The sequence below is a fragment of the Mobula birostris genome, chromosome 8 (genome assembly GCF_030028105.1).
Source record: "Mobula birostris isolate sMobBir1 chromosome 8, sMobBir1.hap1, whole genome shotgun sequence".
In the NCBI taxonomy this organism is placed as follows: Eukaryota; Metazoa; Chordata; class Chondrichthyes; order Myliobatiformes; family Myliobatidae; genus Mobula; species Mobula birostris.
In genome coordinates, this window is record NC_092377.1 from 163,142,377 (window position 1) to 163,162,583 (window position 20,207).

The 20,207-nt window shown below is 41.0% G+C and overlaps 1 protein-coding gene across 7 annotated transcripts in view; it reads right to left on the reverse strand.

Moving 5' to 3' along the window:
- Positions 1–20,207, reverse strand: part of LOC140201903 (zinc finger MIZ domain-containing protein 1-like) — a 231,349-nt gene that overhangs the window by 17,700 nt on the left and 193,442 nt on the right. For all 7 annotated transcript variants that reach the window (XM_072266685.1, XM_072266684.1, XM_072266682.1 and 4 more), the window contains 7 exons: positions 19,500–19,710; positions 16,064–16,169; positions 13,668–13,828; positions 12,025–12,092; positions 10,485–10,553; positions 8,747–8,994; positions 2,176–2,339 (listed from right to left, as the gene is read on the reverse strand). In XM_072266685.1, coding sequence (XP_072122786.1) covers positions 2,176–2,339; positions 8,747–8,994; positions 10,485–10,553; positions 12,025–12,092; positions 13,668–13,828; positions 16,064–16,169; positions 19,500–19,710 — 1,027 coding nt within the window. The remainder of the gene's footprint in view (positions 1–2,175; positions 2,340–8,746; positions 8,995–10,484; positions 10,554–12,024; positions 12,093–13,667; positions 13,829–16,063; positions 16,170–19,499; positions 19,711–20,207) is intronic.

A 20,207-nucleotide genomic window follows, 5' to 3' on the forward strand; every position in this document is an offset into this window, starting at 1 on the left:
AGCTTGGCTGCTTGAGGCACGCTCCATACATTAATACTTAATATCATTAATTTTATTGTCAATGTTGACATACCTAAGGAGTAAAGCTTATGAAATTAAATTTTGATCACTATATACCAAATTCTTATTATCGTTCATGGTAACAAAAAAAAACCTTATACCACCACAGCTGCTGGCACTGACACAAGGCTGTAATGTTAAAGTGGTTACCTCCCTCCACATAAAACTGAGCTGAAATACAAAAACACTCTTGATCCTTACTTCCACCATAAACACACCTACAGCAAAACGCATCTTGTTGAACAATATCATGTCTAGTGTAGCCTACTCTCTGGTTGGCTCTAGAATGTGTGTACTGAAAAATTGTCTGGAAAGTACTCTAACTAGGCTACCTTGGCGCAGCCTGGTGTACTCAGGTTGTGTGTTTCCATCTGTTTCTTCTACAGCTGTGCGTGGCATCTTTTCATTCAGATTAACCTGCATTTGGCATTTTTGATGGAGTATCCTCCAAGGTCCCTCTGCTTAGACAGGGTAAGAACAGGGGCTAAGTTTATTTCTTATCTACTCCATTACTAGCTGCCTAGAAAGAGCCACCTTCATATGAAAAGACATTACAATATTTTAAATACTTAGACTTTCAGCAGGTTAGGTGGCTGTGGTGAAATGTGATGTTTCAGGTTATTATATTATTGTACATTCAACAATACCGAAGAAAACCCAGAAATAGCAGGCTTGAGAAAGAGTAAAGCAAAGTACACAGGGGAAAGGGTATAAGATGGAAAGATGAATTAATATTAGTGAGAGTACCAGGCAAAAATGGAAAGCAATAGACAAGCAAGAAGGGAAAACAAAATAAAAACAGAACCCAAAACTGGAAATCTGAAATAAAATCAAAATGCTGGAAGAACTTGGCTGATCAGGCAGCGCCTGTGGAGAAAGAAACAGAGATACTGTTTCAGGCTGGAAATCTTCATCAGAATTGTGAGAAATTTGAAATCAGATGTGTTTTAAGGTGCAGAGGAGGGAGAGGGTTGTAGGGAATAGAGGAATAAGGAATAGGGTGGAGAACAAGAGGCTGAATAACACTTGTGATACTATCCAAGACAGTGTGTAGACTTGTCAATCACAGATGATACTCCTAGAGGAGATGTAAACATGAATAAAAACAGAGAATGTTAAACTATGGTAGAACTGAGATACAAAACACTATAGAAATCTACAACCCCGATGCTGGAAATGAAAGGGTTAACGTATGAGGAGCATTTGATGATTCCAGGTTTCTACTCACTGGAGTGTAGAAGAATGGGGGAATCTCATAGAATGGGGAAATCTATCAAATACTGAAAGGCCAAGAAAAATGGACGTGGACAGGATGTTTCTAATAGTGGGAGAGTCTACGTTAAGAGGGCATAGCTTCAGAATATAAGGACGCCCCTTTAGAACAGAGATGAGTTGAACTTTTTTATCCATAAGGTGGTGAAACTGTGGAATTCATTGCTATGGAGATCAAGTCATTGGGTATATTTAAAGTGGAGGTTGATAGGTTCTTGATTGGCAAGGATGTCAAAGGTTACAGGGAGAAGGCAGGAGAATGGGGTTGAGAGGACAAGAAATCAGCCATGATAGGATGGCAGGGTAGACTAGATGGGCCGAATGGCTTAATTCTGCTCCTATGTCTTATGGTATGTATCCTCACTGAAAGGTGGCTGCAAAGATCTGTAGTTTCCAGAGTCTTACCATAGATGCCACTCGCAGTGGCGGGCTTTAAGAGAAAAAGCAGGTTGATAGAGCAGCAATTATTCAGAACTGACTATATTTTTGGTGTAATGCAATCAATAATCCCAGAAGCTAAGAAGTTCATAAATGTCAGCTGCATCCATTTAAATTTTCTCCCACCCCCATGTATCTGTAAGAATCTATATCACTATTTACTTAATGTTATCGCCTGAGGCAGGTGAAACGTAAAGTAATAAGATATCAGCCTCTGTCATATTTCTAAAAAGGCTTAACGATGACAAATTTGCATTAATGAGATTTGACATTTGGTCAAAAAACGGTATGAAATTGTTGATTTGAGCTCTGTGATACAGAAAGCTTTAACACTGTAATTACTTAGTTCAACAGTACACCGCTACTGACACAAGAGACATGGAAGTGCAAAGAGACAAGACTTACCTGATCTGACATGGAGTGTCCTAGGGGCTTGTCAGGAGTCATATTTGAGATATCTGATGGGTAGCTCAGTGGTGGTGGCCCATGTATAAACTCATTAATCGATGTGTTGGTAGCATTGCCATGGGGGAAATCGGGGAAGTTCCCCTGCCCAGAATAAACAGAATCTGTTGAAAATAAAAAGCAATGTTGTCAATGTTTTATATATACATTGTACCAAAAACACCGTATCATTATACTGTATGCTTCAATCATCCTTAAACTGGCTCCTGCCTTGAATAAATGCTGTGTCAATCAGTGTTACAAATCTACCCATTCCTGCGCTGCAGGCTCTTCTGCGGTGTTCCCTGCTTGATATGGAGCCAAACCTGTCAATGAGGCTAGTTTCCAAGGAGGGGTGCTGCTGACAACATCACTGGTGTGGAGTTAGAACTTAGTGTTCAAGGAAACACAGTCCTCCAGATAGGAATTCCTCCCCATCCATTGGGAAACCCTTCCCCAAGTGATGTCCTTCAGACACTTCACGGAACTACTTCTCTCCTTCTTTCGAAGATGATTCTACTAAGCTGCGGGCTGGCTCTGTGACCTGTAGTCAATGAACCACATGGCACTGGATCGGACTGAACTGAACTAGACTGTTTCAAGGCTCTGCGATTTAATGTTTTCTTTGAACACATTCCATGGTATTTCTTTGTTTTGTGGCTTTCTGCAGAAAGATGAATCTCAGGGTTGTATACTACTTACAAACTCTGATAATAAATGTACTTTGAATCTCTGAAATATCCACGTCCTGTTCAGGATATTGGATTCCCAGCACAGTTACTGCACCCCCTCACAGTAGCATAGTGGTTAGTCTAACACCTTACAGCGCCCGATTCCTGTTGCTGTCTGTAAAGAGTTTGTACGTTCTGGGATTCCACTGGGCTCTCTGGTTTTCTCCCACATTCCAAAGGCATACGAGTAAATAGATCACATGGGTGTAACTGGATGGCAAGGGCTCCACTGGGCCAGAGGGGCTTGTATCCTTAATAAAAATAAAAATAAAAATAAATAAAATCACACGCCAAATGCTGGAGGAACTCAGCAGGTCAGGCAGCATCTATGGAGAAGAATAAAGGGCTGGGATCCTTCATCAGGTCGGCTCTTTATTCCTGTCCGTAGATGCTGCCTGACCTGCTGAGTTCCTCCAGCATTTTGTGTGTGTTGCTCTGGATTTCCAGCGTCTGCAAAATCTCATAAAATCACTATCTCTTGCACCCAAATTTTGGACTTCACTATCCTCTTCAAAGGCAATTTTGTCTGCGCAACAAAACTAACGTCTAATGTATAATAATCACCCACAAAGATTTATAGTCTCAGCCCCTTAAATCAGTGGCAACGTGCAGAATCAGAATACAATTTCTAGCTGCTGATTTGACTGCTGCAAACGCTCCTTATGCCCCTGACAGTATTATTTTTATTAATCAAACCTGCTCTTCACCACTGGCACATGCAGAATACTCCTGGTTATGAACGCAGGAGGTACTGCAGATGCTAGAAATCCAGAATACACACATACAAAATTTTGGAGGAACTCAGCAGGTCAGGCAGCATCTATAGAAGGGATTAAAGAGTCGATGTTTCAGGCCAAGACACTTCATGAGTCCTGATGAAGGGTCTAGGCCCAAAATATCAGTACTTCATTCCTCTACACAGATGCTGCCTGCCCTGCTGGCCCCCTTCAGCATTTTGTGTGTGTGACTGCTGGTTATGTGAAGGTCAAGTGCCGAACCAGTTTTCTGCTTGTTATTTCAGATTGAAGTGCCCATATCCAATAAGCTTTTTCCTTGATCTAACACTGCAAGAATGTAAACATGATTTGTTGACTTGTTATTTAACTCATTCCTTTCCAAGATGATTCATAGTTCCTCCTTTCCCTTATTATTCTCTTCCTTCCGTGAACATTACTTTTAAAACCCAGCACTGGCATCACCCAACAACTAAAGTCTCAGTTTTAATCCGTCTCATACAGGTGAGTACCCACTACAAATGCTGGCTTACTTCATGAAAACAAATATAAATGCAGATGCTGGAAACAGGGAATGATGGAACTCATGCTGCCATGCAGTATCTGTGGACTGAGAAACCACGTTCCCTTCACCACACAGTTCTCAGGAACTTATCATGCTCATGTCCTTCTCTCACTTATCTCCATAAAATGCTTCTATAATGGTCAGTGTTCATGCCCTTTATCACCTAATTTGTCTAAACCAATTTTCACACAGAATTTTCTTTAAACACCTCACTCCTTCCCAGCTCTGTTTTGAAAATTGTAACCCCCTCCCCTCTTCACTAGCTTTGACAGTCTCTGACCAAATATATTAACTGGAGATTCAGAGAACTGCAGATGTTGGAATCTGGAACAAAAAACCATAAAACCATAAGGCAGAGGAGCAGAATTAGGCCATTTGGCCCATCAAGTCTGTTCATGCCTGATTTATTATCCCTCTCAACTCCATTCTCCTGCCATCTGGCCATATAACCTTTGATGCCCTTACTTAATCAAAAACCTATCAACCTCCGCTTTTAATTTAACCAATGACTTGTCCCCCACAGCCATTCGCAGCAACAAATTCTATAGATTTATCACTCTTTGGCTTAAGAAATTCCTCCTCATCTCTGTTGTAAAGACAAACTGCTGGAACAACTCTGTGGAACAAGCAACATCACTGGGTGGAGCGAGGATCTGGAAGTAGAACAATATTTTGAGTTCAAGAACCTGCATCATACCCCACAGATGCTGTCCAATCCACTGACTTCCTCCAGCAGTTTGTTTCTTGTTCAAAAACATTAACTGGTTAGTTCTTCCACAGAGGCTGCTTGATTTCATAAACACAAGAAATTCAGTAGATATTGGAGATCCAAAGCAACACACACACACAATGCTGGAGGAACTCAGCAAGGCAGGCAGCATCTATGGAAACAAATAAACAGTTCATGTTTCAGGCTGAGACCCTTTTTCAGGAAGGGTGTGTTGGCTGATTTCATGTTTCATTAAAATGAGCATGGGATAAAATTTTATCAGGTGTAAATGCACATTTAAACCAGACCCATTTTGGCCCTGTTAAGGTAAAATTGAAGTTTGTACCTTAGTTTACCATGCCTCTGCTTTAACCTTTCATCATCTGATTATCTGTATAAGCACACAGTTGCACCAAAACTGCAGTACACCTCATACCAAGTGGATTGGTGCAATTTAATAAAAGTAAAAGACAAAATTGGATCATTTTTAAAAGAGTCATAGAGCACTAGGCACAGAAATAGGCCTTCATCCCATCTGGTCCATGTCAAACTTTTACTGATATTTGATAGGTTTTTGATTAATTAGATCATCAAAGGTTTCTGCGAGAGAGCAGAAGAATAAGACCATAAAACATGTAACAGAATGGGGTTGAGAGGGAATGGCTAATTCTGCTCCCTTATTTTATAGTCCATTTTTCTGCCCAGTGCCATTGATCTGCACCTGGACCACAGTTCTTCACATCCTTTCGAACTCTGGTAAAAATCATTCACCTCATACAAAGACAAAAATAATCAACTCATGGTTAATTGTAAAATAATATTTACAGAACATTAGTTTTGATTTTGTGTGAGTTAAATGATCACATAATATAAATATGTGTTAATTAAAAAAACTCTGCATTGAGACAGTGGAGTAAAGCTGAAAATATACAAGCAGTTGAGCTAGGAGATGGTTAATCTTGATTTCATCCAACAGAATCAATTTATTTTTAGACTTCGCCAGGTCACTAGGTCTAACACAGGAATGTGCTCCATTTTTCAAGAAATAAGAGTCGATGTTTCTGTTATGCTAAGCTATTTAGAATAAGATGCAACGGAACAAGTAGCAACTACATAAAAATTATAGGATTATATAATTTGAAATTCAATAGCAAAACATGGAAATTTTTCAGCACTGTGCACATTTGACAATAACTTCCACCCACCCCAAGTGAAATATAATTACCACTCCTGACCATTAAAAAAATGTATTTATAGATATAGCACACAACAGGCCCTTCTAGCCCAACAAACCCGCACTGCCCAATCATACCCACGTGATCAGTTAACCTACTAACCCATACGTCTTTGGAATGAGGGAGGAAACTGGAACACCCAGAGGAAATGCATGCAGTCACAGGGAGAACATACAAACTCCTTACAGACAGCGAGAACATACAAACTCCTTACAGACAGACAGAACATACAAACTCCTTACAGACAGGGAGAACATACAAACTCCTTACAGACAGGGAGAACATACAAACTCCTTACAGACAGAGAGAACATACAAACTCCTTACAGACAGAGAGAACATACAAACTCCTTACAGACAGAACATACAAACTCCTCACAGACAGAGAGAACATAAAAACTCCTCACAGACAGCGAGAACATACAAACTCCTTACTGACAGACAGAACATACAAACTCCTTACGGACAGCGGAACATACAAACTCCTTACAGACAGGGAGAACATACAAACTCCTTACAGGCAGGGAGAACATACAAACTCCTTACAGGCAGGGAGAACATACAAACTCCTTACAGGCAGGGAGAACATACAAACTCCTTACAGGCAGGGAGAACATACAAACTCCTCACAGACAGAGAGAGCATACAAACTCCTTACAGACAGGGAGAACATACAAACTCCTTACAGACAGGGAGAACATACAAACTCCTTACAAAGAGAACATACAAACTCCTTACAGACAGGGAGAACATACAAACTCCTTACAAAGAGAACATACAAACTCCTTACAGACAGGGAGAACATACAAACTCCTTACAGACAGGAAGAACATACAAACTCCTTACAAAGAGAACATACAAACTCCTTACAGACAGAGAGAACATACAAACTCCTCACAGACAGCAGTGGAACTGACTCCAGGTCACTGGTGCTGTAATAGCGTTACACTAACTGCTGCCCCCAATTCTGAATCCTTTTATAATTACTAGTTACTTCAATGTAAGTACGATTCTTGCACCCCTGATGTATTTGCATTTTAGGGGCGCTCAGGATGAGATCATCCAAGATACAACACTGCAGCGTAACAGTGAGCAGGCCGTTTCCAGGCAACCACAGCTGCGCACTTTCAGGACAAAGCAGGCTTCACCGTGCTAGACTAGAAAAGGTTCAAAAGGCTCATTTTATTATCAAAGTGTGTTCGCAGAATACAACTCTGAGATAAGTCTTCTCCCGATAGCCATGAAATACAGAAAAACCATGCAGGTCATTGAAAAAAGACATCACCCCTCCCCAGCACATAAAAGAAAAAGAAAAAAATAACTTGCAAACACCAAACCCCCAATCCCTCCCTCACACAAAAACCAATAGATCACCCACCCGGAACATCAAACATCAATCCTAACCCCTAACCCCCTCTCTCACACACACAAAAAGCTAACAGATTGTTCACATAGAAAAACACAGGGAATATCAGACCCCAAATCCCCAAGTCCCCCTCACAGAAAAACTAGCATACTGTCCACTTGGAAAAAGGCATCAAGAAAGAAAACACAAAACTAAAGGAGAACATGTAACCTACAGTTTTAACACAGCAATAATCATACAAATCTCAATTTTGAAAACATCTCCCGTCAACATCGAAAGGAGAGTGAAAACTCAAACTCAAAATCTGTATATGAATGAAATACTTCACATCACACCCATCATCACCTCGTCTGGCATTGGTTTGCAAGGTCATCCATCCCTCTCCTCCACCCCCATCATTACGTCTATACCTCAAGTTTACCCTCTACCATTGCTCAAGGCTTAGCTCCCAATCCTGTCTCTCAAACCCCCAATTTAAGCCAGTTTAAAATATCATTTCCCAATGATTTCCACCACTGACAAAAATAAAGATCATAACAAATCTCCAGTCTCCTTACAAAATGCAGGCTTTTGACTTCTTGATCCTTCAAACTGACATGCTTCGGCCCACAATGTTGTACTGCAAGAACATTCTAACCCTTCCTTCCCACATAACCCTCAATTTTTCTTTCATCCTGTGTAGACAAAGTAAATGCAAGAAGACTTTTTCTCTTCTGGTTGGAAAAGACCAGCACTAGCAGGCATAGGTTTAGAGTGACAGGTGGAATATTTGAGGGGAATCTGAGAGGAAACCTCTTCACTCAGAGGGTGATGTGGGTGCAGAATGAGCACCCAGTGGAAGTGAAACATCAGTTCAGTTTTAACATTTAAGGGAAATTTGGATATGTACATGGAGGAGAGAGGTATAGATTGCAAATAATAATTGTTACTATAAGGATCACAAAAAAAAGTAAATCAGTAAAAATCTTCCTGAGCAAGCTGAGTATATGGCTGATAAAGTGTTCCTGTACCAGTCTGGAGTGGCATAGCCGTGCAGATGTATTTACTATATTGTGCAAATATTTTGTGACTGGATCATAACCATATCTACTGTGTGTGACTATATGTACCGTGTTTTGCAGTTTGGCCCCAGACGAATGATGTTTCCTTTAGCTGTGTACATGTGTATGGTTGAATGACAAACTTGAACTTACTCTGATGAGGGTAGTCACCATTGTTGTTGCCCCCTGGTGGAAGTGGCAGAGATGGATAGGGAGATGTTCCTGGACCCAGGGCGGCAATCATCTCCATTACGTTGGGCATAATCATTTGACTGGGGCTCATCGTCTTACACCTCTTGGCTATGGGGCCATCTGGGTCATCTTTTATGTGGATGTCCGACTTCACTGGTACTGGCCGCCAGCTGCACGTAGGGTCAATTGTAACCTCCTCAAACTCCGTGCTAGGCAAATTAAACAGAATAATTTCTTAGACAAATGCTTTCAGAATTGAATCAAATTTATTATCACTGACATGTGTTGTAAATTTTGTTGTTTTGGGGCAATATATAATTATTATAAATTACAATAAGAATATACAGTCCTGTAAAAATTCTTAGGCACACTAGATTTTTTATATAAATTTTGTTTTATATTTTTGTCTTCTGCATTAGTGTGACAGTACAAAAGAGCAAATTTGAGATTTCCAAAAATTCATTTTCCAAAAAAATTAAGTTACAGATAATTTCATTACAGAGAGTAACATGTTTAGTAATAGGCCACTTTTCAAGTTTAAAAAAAATGATTACTTTGTAGGTATATAGCCCAGTGCATGCTTAAACAAAGAAAGCAAACAGGTACTAATGATCAATGATATAATGAGCTGAATGAAGTAAACCGATTAACTGAAACGGAAATGGGTGTAGAAGGGATCAAGTTGGGCTAGGGACAACCAATCTAAAAGGTGAGGTGAAAGTTTAAACAATCAGTCCTTACACAATGGCAAGAGTGAGTATTGCAACAAATCAGAAGGTGGTTATCCTGCATCAGCAAGGTGCCTCAAACAGAAATTTTGCAACAGTCAGAAGCTTTAAGATGTACTGTCCAAGTTCTTCTGAAAAAGCACAAAGAAATGGGCATGTGGTTGGCCACAGAAACTGAGTGCAGCAGATGAAAGACGCATCAAACTGACGTTCCTTCTAAATTGGACAAAGTCCATTGCAGCTATCAGCTCTGCACCCCTTTACAGACCAGAGTAGTCTTAATGAAGAGTTGCTGCCAAAAAGCCATTCCTCTGAAGTGGAAACAAAGCCAAGAGACTCACCTACACACAAAAATACAAAGACTGAGGTGCTGAACAACGACAGCAAGTGCTCTGGACTGATGAGTCCAAATTTGAAATTTTTAGCCTAAACTGAGGCCGTTTGTCCATAGAGAGCTGGAGAGCGCTACATGGATGAGTGTTTGCAGCCAACAGTGAAGCACGGCGGTGGTTCCCTGCAGGTTTGGGGCTGCATTTCTGCAAATGGTGATCTGGTCAGAGTTGATGGAATCCTCAATGCTGAGGAGCACAAGCAGGTTCTTATCCATCATGCAATACCATCTGGAAGGCATCTGATTGGTCCCAACTACACTCTGCAGCAGGAGAATGACCCCAAACACACGGCCAAGGTCATAAAAGAACTATCTTCAGTGAAGAGAAGAACAAGGAATTCTGCAGCAGAAGGTATGAATTCCACAGACCCTTGACCTCAACATCATCGAAGCAGCCTGGGATTAGCTGGAGAGACAGAAGCAGATGAGACAGCCGAAGTCTGCAGAAAGACTGTGACAAGTTCTCCAAGATGCCTGGAAAAACCTACCAGCTGATTTTCTTGTAACACTGACACGGCAATGTACCCAAGAGAATTGATGCAGTTGTAGTCACAAACAAAAGGGCAATATATTCACTTACTTTTGAATGGCTGCCAAAATGCCCCACATATATTGGTCAACTTCTAGTCCCTCCAGTAGTGCTGTTTTGCTGTTGGAAGTAAAGACTAGAGTTAATAATGCAGTGCAACTTGAAAAATCGAAATTATATTTATTTATTTATTTAGCGAAAAAGCAAGGAGTAGGCCCTTTGAACCACACCACCCCAGCAACCCCCAACAACCCCGATTTAACCCTAACCTAATCACGGGACAATTTACAATGACCAATTAACCTACTGACATCTTTGGACTGTGGGAGGAAACAGGAGCACTTGGGGAAAGCCCACGTATTCCATGGGGAAGACACAAGGATTCCCTACAGAAGGCACTGGAATTAACTTCTGAACTTCAACGCCCTGAGCTGTAATGGTGTCGCGCTAATCACTACGCTACCGTGGCCCCCAGTTTCCCTGCTACTCCCTCCCAGTATGAACAACTGCAGTGGTTCTAAGGCGCCTGGCCCTACACACAAAAGAGACAAAAAGATGAAGTGCATTTTTCGAAAAATGCCAGAAGTACTCAGCAGGCTGGACAGCTTTAGTGGAAAAGGAAATGGGAGTTAAAATTTCAGCAATATTGCAAATCAGGCAGCATTTAGGGAGGGGAATACAGTCGATGTTTCCGCTGTGACTCTTCATCATGTGCCAGTCACGGCGCAGACTAGATGGGCCAAAGGGCCTGATTTTGTGCTGTAGTACTGTATAATTATATGTCTCTAAGGCTACCATCTATGCCACAGTGACAGATCTAACACATGGCTAAATTCATGCAGTTGCCCTAATAAAATTGGTCAAGATCACTACGTTGCATTCCATGGGACGCAGATATCAAGGACAAGATCAGGGTAGCTATGGCAATCCCTCCAAATGCCATTATAAGAAAGAAAGAAAGGATTATGTGCCATAGAAGTCCTGTCGTAGTTTGAGAAAGAAAAGAGAGGACAACTGAAAGGCATCTTTAAAACATGGTACTGTAAGATGTGGGAGAATTAGACCCTTCAGCCTATCATGCATCTGGTCTTCTGTCATGGCTGATCTATTATCCCTCTCAACTCCAATCTCTTGCCTTCACCCCATAACTTTTGAAGCCTTTACTAATCAAGAACCTGCCAACTTCTGCTTTAATTGTACCCAATGACTTACCTTCCACAGATTCAACACCCTCTAGCTAAAGAAATTCTGCCTCATCTCTGTTCTAAAGGGACATCCCCCTTTATCCTGAGGTTGTGCCATCTGATCCTAGACTCCCCCGCTATTGGAAATATCCTCTGCACATCCGCTCTATTCATGCCTTTCAATATTTGGTACGTTTCAATGAGATCCACCCTCATTCTTATAAATTCCAGTGAGTACAGGCTCAGAGCTATCAAATGCTCCTCATATGTTAACCCTTTAATTCCTGGGATCATAATATAATTTATAACTGCCTGTCTATTTTTTTTTAAAGAACTTTGTTATTATATCATCAATGTTAATATAACTCCCCCACTGAATAACCGAAGAAGTTACACTTTGCACTTACTTGCACACTGGACATCTCCATGTTCCTCGTTCACAGTTCAACTGTAGATACGACTCCAGGTCAAAGCACTGATAAGGGGAAGAAAGCAATTATTCTGCTGTGAAACACAGAGAATAAAATTTGTTGATAGTTTTAAAGTGTTACTTAGGTTGGACACATGCATTCTACACCTGGAAATCTCACTGAATCCTGAGAGAAATATTGCTATTAAGCTGTATGCAAAATAGATAATTTTTTTAATAATAATTGTTTAAGTAACACTTTAGATAATTATTTAAAAATTGAAACAAGACTTCGGCAACAAAACTGGCAGAATGGGTCATCTTATTTCTCTGATCATTTTTAATTTGATGGTAACAGACTCCTCTGGATCGACGAGCTTGCGCCACCCAATTGCACACGTGTAATCAATTAATCCATTAACCCGTACGCTTTTGGAATGTGGGAGGAAACAGGAGCATCTGGAGGAGACCCATGAGGTCACAGTTGGAAGGTACAAACTTCTTACGGACAGTGGCAAGAATTGAACTCAGGTCTCTGGTACTTTTATAGCGTTATGCTAACCATCTCGATACACTGCCAGCCTTACGTAGGCTCCAAGTTATTGGAATTCTACCAGCACAACTCCACCTCTTACCTACTAATCCTCACAGATGATGGTGACAGGAAGTAGCACTCATAACCCATTGTTACTATTTCCATGTGTTTTAATCTGGTTTTTTCAGCATCAAACCCCAGTGTGCAAACACGATTACCAGAGGAACACCAGAAACACCAACGTTTCCAATATTGTTTCTAATGTGCACAACTCTCGGTCAATCAAGAAATACAGCACTAGGTATGAACAAAGGTCTGATATTCTATTCTTTTGTTTTGGAATTTATATTTTTCTACAATTAGCAGAGACACGTTCATTCCATTGGTTAAATTGTTTTAATTTCCTCTGTGCTCTTCCCATAAATTAGGTGAAAAATGCAGTACTCTTTCCTTTATAACAATACCAAACATGGAGTTATTATCTATTCTAAAATATAAACGCAAAAGAACAGAAATCCTCGGTAGATTGGGCACAACTATGGAGATTAAAAACAAAGTCAGAGTTTCAGAATGATAAACCTTCTTCAGAACTTTGAAAACCCAAGTTCAAATGATGTTCTCATTTATGTGAGCCAGGATTATTTTAACATGTTTGGATTCTGTCAGATTAGTGTCAATAAAACCCCTTCTCATGCCTACTTCTCATTCCTAAAGATGCTAGATATGTCTTAAGCAAGTCAATTTTAAAATAGTGGCATTTCTTGCTCGGGAGGGTAAAAAAGAACTACCTGTGATATCAGCCACGTGTTACTGCAGTACAAGGGCAAAAGGCGAAAAGTTTAAGGGGAACTTGAGGGGAAACTTCTTCACCGAGAGGGTGGTGAGAGTATGGAATGAGCTGCCAGCACAAATGGTGCATGAGAGCTTGATTTCAATGTTTAACAGAAGTTTGGACAGGTACATGGATGGTTGGGGTATGGAGGGCCAACTTCCTGGTGCAAGTCGATGGAGTAGGCAGTTTAAATGGTTTTGGTATGGACTAAAATGAGCCGAAGGGCCTGTTTTCGTTCTATACTTTTCTACGGCTCTATGTTCTTTCTACTGACCTGAATGTGTTTACAGTCGTGTCCTCGTGCTGGAAGCTGGATTCGTCTGAATGTGATCGGACATTTCAATGACACTTTAATTGCTGTCTGTTCAACACCATCCTCCCCATTTAGCCCGGGGTTACCTGAAGAGACTGCGCTACTGTTGAAATTCCGCTTGACTGATACATAGAAAAAATAAACATAACATTTACAAGATTGTGTAAAAATGACTTGGCTTCCGTAGATCAGGAGGCTCCCAACTTTTCTTATTCTATGAAGCCTTACCATTAACTGAGGAGTCCGTGGACCTCAGGTTGCGACCCTTTGCTGTAGACTGAATAACATTTCAACTCCTGGTAGTGTTGCAGTACTTCACTTCATCACACAGGTTAAATAAACCAGAGTATCAAACCATAGACATAGGAGCAGAGTTAGACCATTCAGCCTATCGAGTCTATTCCATCATGGCTAATTTATCATCCCTCTTAACCCCATTCTCTTGCCTTCTCCCCATTATCTTCAACACCCTTACTAATCAAATACCTGTCAACCACCCCTTTGAATATACTCAGTGACTTGGCCTCCACAGCCGTCTGTGGCAATGAATTCCACATTCACTAACTGTTCTAAAGAGACCTCCTTGTATTCTCAGACTGTGCCCTCTGGTCATAGACTCCCTCACTATTGGAAACATCCTCTCCACACCCACTCTTTCTGGGTCCTTCAACAAGATTTTCCCCTCATTCTGCTAAACTCCAAAAGACATCACATGCCCCTCATAACTTTTCATTCCTGGGATGACTATTGTGAACCTCTAAAGCTTGAAAAATGATACTCATGCTAAATAAGTGCAAGGCAATGAACATTCACCCCCAAAAGAGTGAGTCTAACTATTACCATCCCAAAGTATCAGTGCATTAATCTTCTGAAGGTGTCCACTGTCCAGAATAAATTAGTGCACCACACACATACTGTAAACACTGAAGCTCTCACTTAACATAAGCAAAACCAATTGACTACAGGAAGAAGCTGGAGGTTCATGAGACGGTCTTCATTACGGGATCAAAGGTGGAGAGGGTCAATACCTTTAAATTCCATGGCATTATTATATCAGAAGATCTGTCCTGGGATGCACCATCACAAAGAAGGCACAACAGAAACTCTACTTTCTCAGAAGTTTGCATAGATTTGGCATGTCACCAAAAACTTTGACATACAGCAAACTGCCAGGTCAGCAGAAAAGGTTGCTGACTGCAGTCTACCATCACTGCAGGACTCGTATGGGTCCAGAACAAAGAAGCAGGCAGGAAGTATCACTGCAGACACTATCCGCCCAGCAAACAGCCTTTTCCAAAAGCTCCCTTCTGGAAAACAGTATTGGGCTATTAAAACAAAAAAACTTCACGCCATCTTAGAAGTTTCTTCCCCCAGGCAGTTAATCTGATCATTCTAGTTTGGCATTGCAACCACTTCAATTACCTTAATTACTGAACTGTAAGCACACAATGGTATTTATGCATATTTTATTCCATATCTGTACTTCAACCTCTAACTTTATTTTTATATAATTCTTTATTCTTTATAATTGTTGAATGTTATTTTTTGTTGCACATTACACCCTAACATACCACAGCAAATTCCTAATACATGTAAATGTATATGGCGAATAAAGTTAATCCTTGATTAGAAATGATAGATTCATAAACTCTTTGGTCCACCTCAACAATCACTGTCATTTAGACCAGCGGCTCTCAACCTTTTTTATGCCATGGACCAATACCATTAAGCAAGGAGCCCATGGACCCCAGGTTGGGAACCCCTGGTTTAGACTGTTAATTCACTGATCCCATTTTATTCACCCCCCCCGCCCCCCGACCCAACATTCTACCACTAACCTACACACAGGGGCACTTTACAGTGGCCAAATAATGGACCAAACTGCACATCTTTGCATAATTGGCTGTGGAAAACAGAGATCAAGGGATCTTTAGAGTCAATGGCTATTTCCTAGCATTAATTATTCGAACGTTGGAAAAATCTTAACAACGTTTTAGGTGTTGGGATTAGGCACTATAATAGTTCGGCACTAATGTTCCCTCTAATTTTTTTTTACAGCTGTGCCATTGCTCTGAGCTGGAAATGTTTACTCAGTCTGAGAACTGCGTGGCAGTTATAATAACACTACTAAATCACAAAATAGAAAAGGAAATTCCAGCTGCGCAGCAAGAGAGGCTTTGAGCAGGGAAGCATTTCATTTACTGTGCACCCACACAGCTCCCAGGGAACAGCGTTCAACACGGACGAGATGGGCCAAAGAGCCTGTTTCTGTGCTGTAGTGTTCTATGACGCAATAACATGATACCCCTCCCTGCCCTCTGTCCATCAGAATTGATTACGGATCTGACAATACTCACTTTTAGTTATACAGTGCTCTGCAGGCAGGAGTCTCTTTTTCAGGAGGCCTTGTAATACTGATCGAACTGAAGGTCTGTGCACTAACTGTAGCACAAACAGATGTGACTGCAAGATCACCAGAATGAGAGTGAATTAGTAACAGAAAACTTATGCCAGGTTCAATGGAGCTTAAATCCGATCAAGCACAGCAGCTTATTTCAGTGAGAATGCGCCGCCATTCCATTATGACAGATTTATTATCCCTCTCAACCCTATTCTCCTGCCTTCTGCCCATAACCTTTGATGCCCTGACCTATCGAGAACCTATCAACTTTAAACATACCCAATGACTTGGCCTCCACAGTGTTTTAAATATACCCAATAAGTTTCACAGATTAACCACTTTCTGGATAGAGATTCCTCCTCTCCTCTGTTCTACAGGAATGTCTGTTCCGAGGCTGTGCCCTCTGGTCCTAGATTCCCCCACTGTAGGAAACATTCTCTCCACATCCACTCTATCTAGGCCTTTCGATATTTGATATGCTTCAATGAGATCCCTTTCACTGTTCTAAACTCCAGCAAGTAAAGGCCCATCGAACACTCCACACATGCTAACCCTTTCCTTCCTGGGATCATTCTCATGAACCTCCTCTGGACCTTCTCCAATGCTGGCACATCCTTTCTTTGATAAGGTGCCCAAAACCCCTCACAATACTTCAAATGCAGCCTTATAAAGCCACAGCAATACAGCCTTGCTCTTACGTTCTCATCCTCTAGAAATGGAAATGGCTGCTAACATCGCATTTGCCTTCCTTACCACTGACTCAGCCTGTAAGTTAACCTTTAGGGAATCCTGCACAAGTGCTCCCAAGTCCCTTGCAGGTTTAATTTTTGACATTTAATTTTTTATTGAGATACAGTGTGGAATAGGCCATTTGAGCCACACTGCCCAGCTATCTCCCAAAATAATCATAGCTTAATCATGGTACAATTTATAATGACCAACTGGTATCTCTTTTGGCCTGTGGGAGGAAACCGGAGGAAACCCATGCAGGCACGGGGAGAATGTACAAACTCCTCACGGGAGGTGACAGGAATTGAACACATATCACCTGTACTGTGCTAAGCACTACGCTACCCTGCCGCCATTATTAGAAAATAGTTTACACCTTTACTGCTTCTACCAAACTCCTGGAGCATTGCTGGGTGAATTAGTCAACATTGTCCTGAGGAGTGAAGACTTTGGTCAGGTAGTTACAAATGTCTTCACTCCTCAGGACAATGCTGACTAAATTCCAAATGAGCTGAAGTTGTAGATTCATATAGACCATGGAAACAAGCCCTCCATGTTGACCAAGTTGCTCAGCTGAGCTAGTCCCATTTGCCTGTAGTTGTCTTATATCTCTCTAAACTTTTCCTATCTACATGACTATGCAATTGCCTTTTAAATGTTGTAATTGTATCCATCTCTACCGCTTCTTCTGGCAGTTCATTCCACATACTAACCTCGCCTTGTGTGGAAGAGTTGCCCCTCAGCTTTCCTTTCAATCTTTCCTCTCTCACTTTAAAACTACATCCTGGACTCCCCTACCCTTGGGGAAATCCTTTTTGCTATTCACTTTATCTGTGCCCCAGTAACCATATCTATGCCCCTAAAGGACCTTTTCAATGTACCTTTGTAGATATAGCACTGACTTACCCATTTGCTGTTCCTGTCCTCTAATCAACTTCCAACTCTTCATCTCTGTCCAATCTCCAGTAAATGATAAATTCAACCTCTTACTGCTTCCTATTGGGCCTCCAATGTTCATACTGTCTCCACACATCTTGATCTCAACTGAACAGCTGTCAACACCACAATCACCAGCTCCATACCCTGTCACAATGCCGCAATCTCTGTTGTTCCCACCTTTAATGGATGGCTTTTTCACCTTTGCAGGCTCCCACATAACAAACATCCATCAACCTTTCAAGCTTTGGCAGGCACATATTTGAAATGGTGGCTGGATATCATACAACAATTTTTAAGAGGGACTGAATAGTTTTATGGTGATTCTCTCAACAGCATTAACAGGGAAAAACCCTTGTTGACGTGACTGAAAAAATTCATTACTCCAACAACTGGGCAGATTGCCCATAGGTTGCCTTGATTTTGAATATGCACTTTATAAATTCCTGCCAGTGCCACTTTAATTATGTGATGGATCCATGATAGTGAATCTTAATATGAACACATTAATATTTATTTTCCAAAAGACACAAAATATTCATCCTCTTAAATAATGAGGAAATGGCAGTTACTAAAATACACATGGACCATTAATGAATAAATATTACATTTTAAACACAAGAAACATAGGAGAATGGGGTTGTGAGGGAAAATAAATCAGTCATGATGGAATGGAGGAGTAGACTCGATGGGCCGAATGGCTTAATTCTGTTTCTATGTCTTATGGATTTTACAGTTGCTGGAAATCCAGAGTAACACACTGGAGAAACTGGAGGTCAGGCAGCATCAACGGAGGGGACTAAACGGTCAACATTTTGGGTTGAATCCCTTCATCAATATTGGGTTTTGAGACTTTTCACTGAGATCAAATCTTGTTGAATTAACTAGACCCAATGATCCCCTGAACTACTATTATCATGATCATTAAGAATACTTAAATTTATAATCTGTAGATTCCAACGTTCAAATAACGTTCAAATTATTATTTCAATGAGGCTAATGTACGGTAATGCTTAAGGCATATAAAGCAGATTGTGGCCTGATAAATAGGGAGAAACCTGTAAATTTTATTAGGATTCTGTGGATTAAAATTGCATAATGTGATATTAAAATGAAGAAATGCATAAGAGGTTTGGGAACATTATAATCCCACCTCTTGAAAGACAGATTATATTCAAACACACCAAAGCTGCCCAGCAGCTTACAAAACACGTTCCACTTTGCCAAGAGAGGTGCCCACAGAAGAAAATGTTCACAGAGGAGAGCTGAATACCGCAAGTCTGTAAGAAAATCCATCAAAAGAAAGCGTTTACAACCTGGGGTCCAGACCTCTGGGTTAATGGTAGGGGCCCATAGCATTAAAAAAAATGGGAACTCCTGATCTAAAGCAATGCCGCATACATAAATTTAAAGGAGGTTTTAAAAGGAAACAGAAGGCGCCAAAGGAGCACCTGGTTACAGGGACAAAGTAATGAAAGGAACTTCTATTGATGATGAAGCATATGGAACTAGTGTACATAAAAACTCTGACCAGGAAGGGAGAAGAAACCAGATAGGAGGAGATTGATAGCAGGGCCCAAATATCTTGGGGACTTGTAATTTGACAAGGATTACAAAGTTTACGTGGTGTGGACTGTGGAGGTGGCTGACAACCACAAGCTCAGTAAGGATATTGGTGTTAGGCGAACATAAAGTAGAACTATCGATAAGGGCGCACTCATACTTACACAGCAACAGGCCGTTACAGTGATCTGAATTGTGTTCCTCCCCGGCTGGCACACATGCTTCAGGTAGAGCGGCTTGTGGGATGTTTTATTGTCACCTCGTTCAATCGTGAGTGGCGTGGCATTCACGCTAACCTGGACTGAAGCAGGCCAGTTTGTGTTCATCTGTCTGTCTTCGTGATGATAACACTTAAACTGAAGTTCCAGATCTGGCCTGCAGGAAAGATTTGAAAAAAAAATGCATATCAAGAAAGATTAGTAATTAAAAATTTAATAAATGCTACCATTTAATTAGAAAGTAGATTAGTTTTATTTGTGAAATGTACATCGAAACATACAGTTAAACACAAACACAAGAGGTACTGCAGATGGTGGAAATCTACAGCAATACACACAATATGCTGGAAGAGCTCAGTACGTCAAGCAGCATCTAGCAGTGGGAATAAACAGTCGGCGTTTCAGGCCGAGACCCTTCATTAGGAATCAGTGAAATGTGTCATTTGCATCAACGTCCAACACAGTTTGGAGATGTTCTGAGGGCAGTCCACAGTGTTGCCATGTTTCTGGTGCCAACGTAGCATGCCAACAACTTACTAACCCTAACCTGTAAGTCTTTGGAATGTGGGAGAAGACAAGAGACCCCGGAAAGAACATACACGGGGACGGGGAGAACGGATAAACTCCCTACAGACAGCTGTAGGACCTGAACCC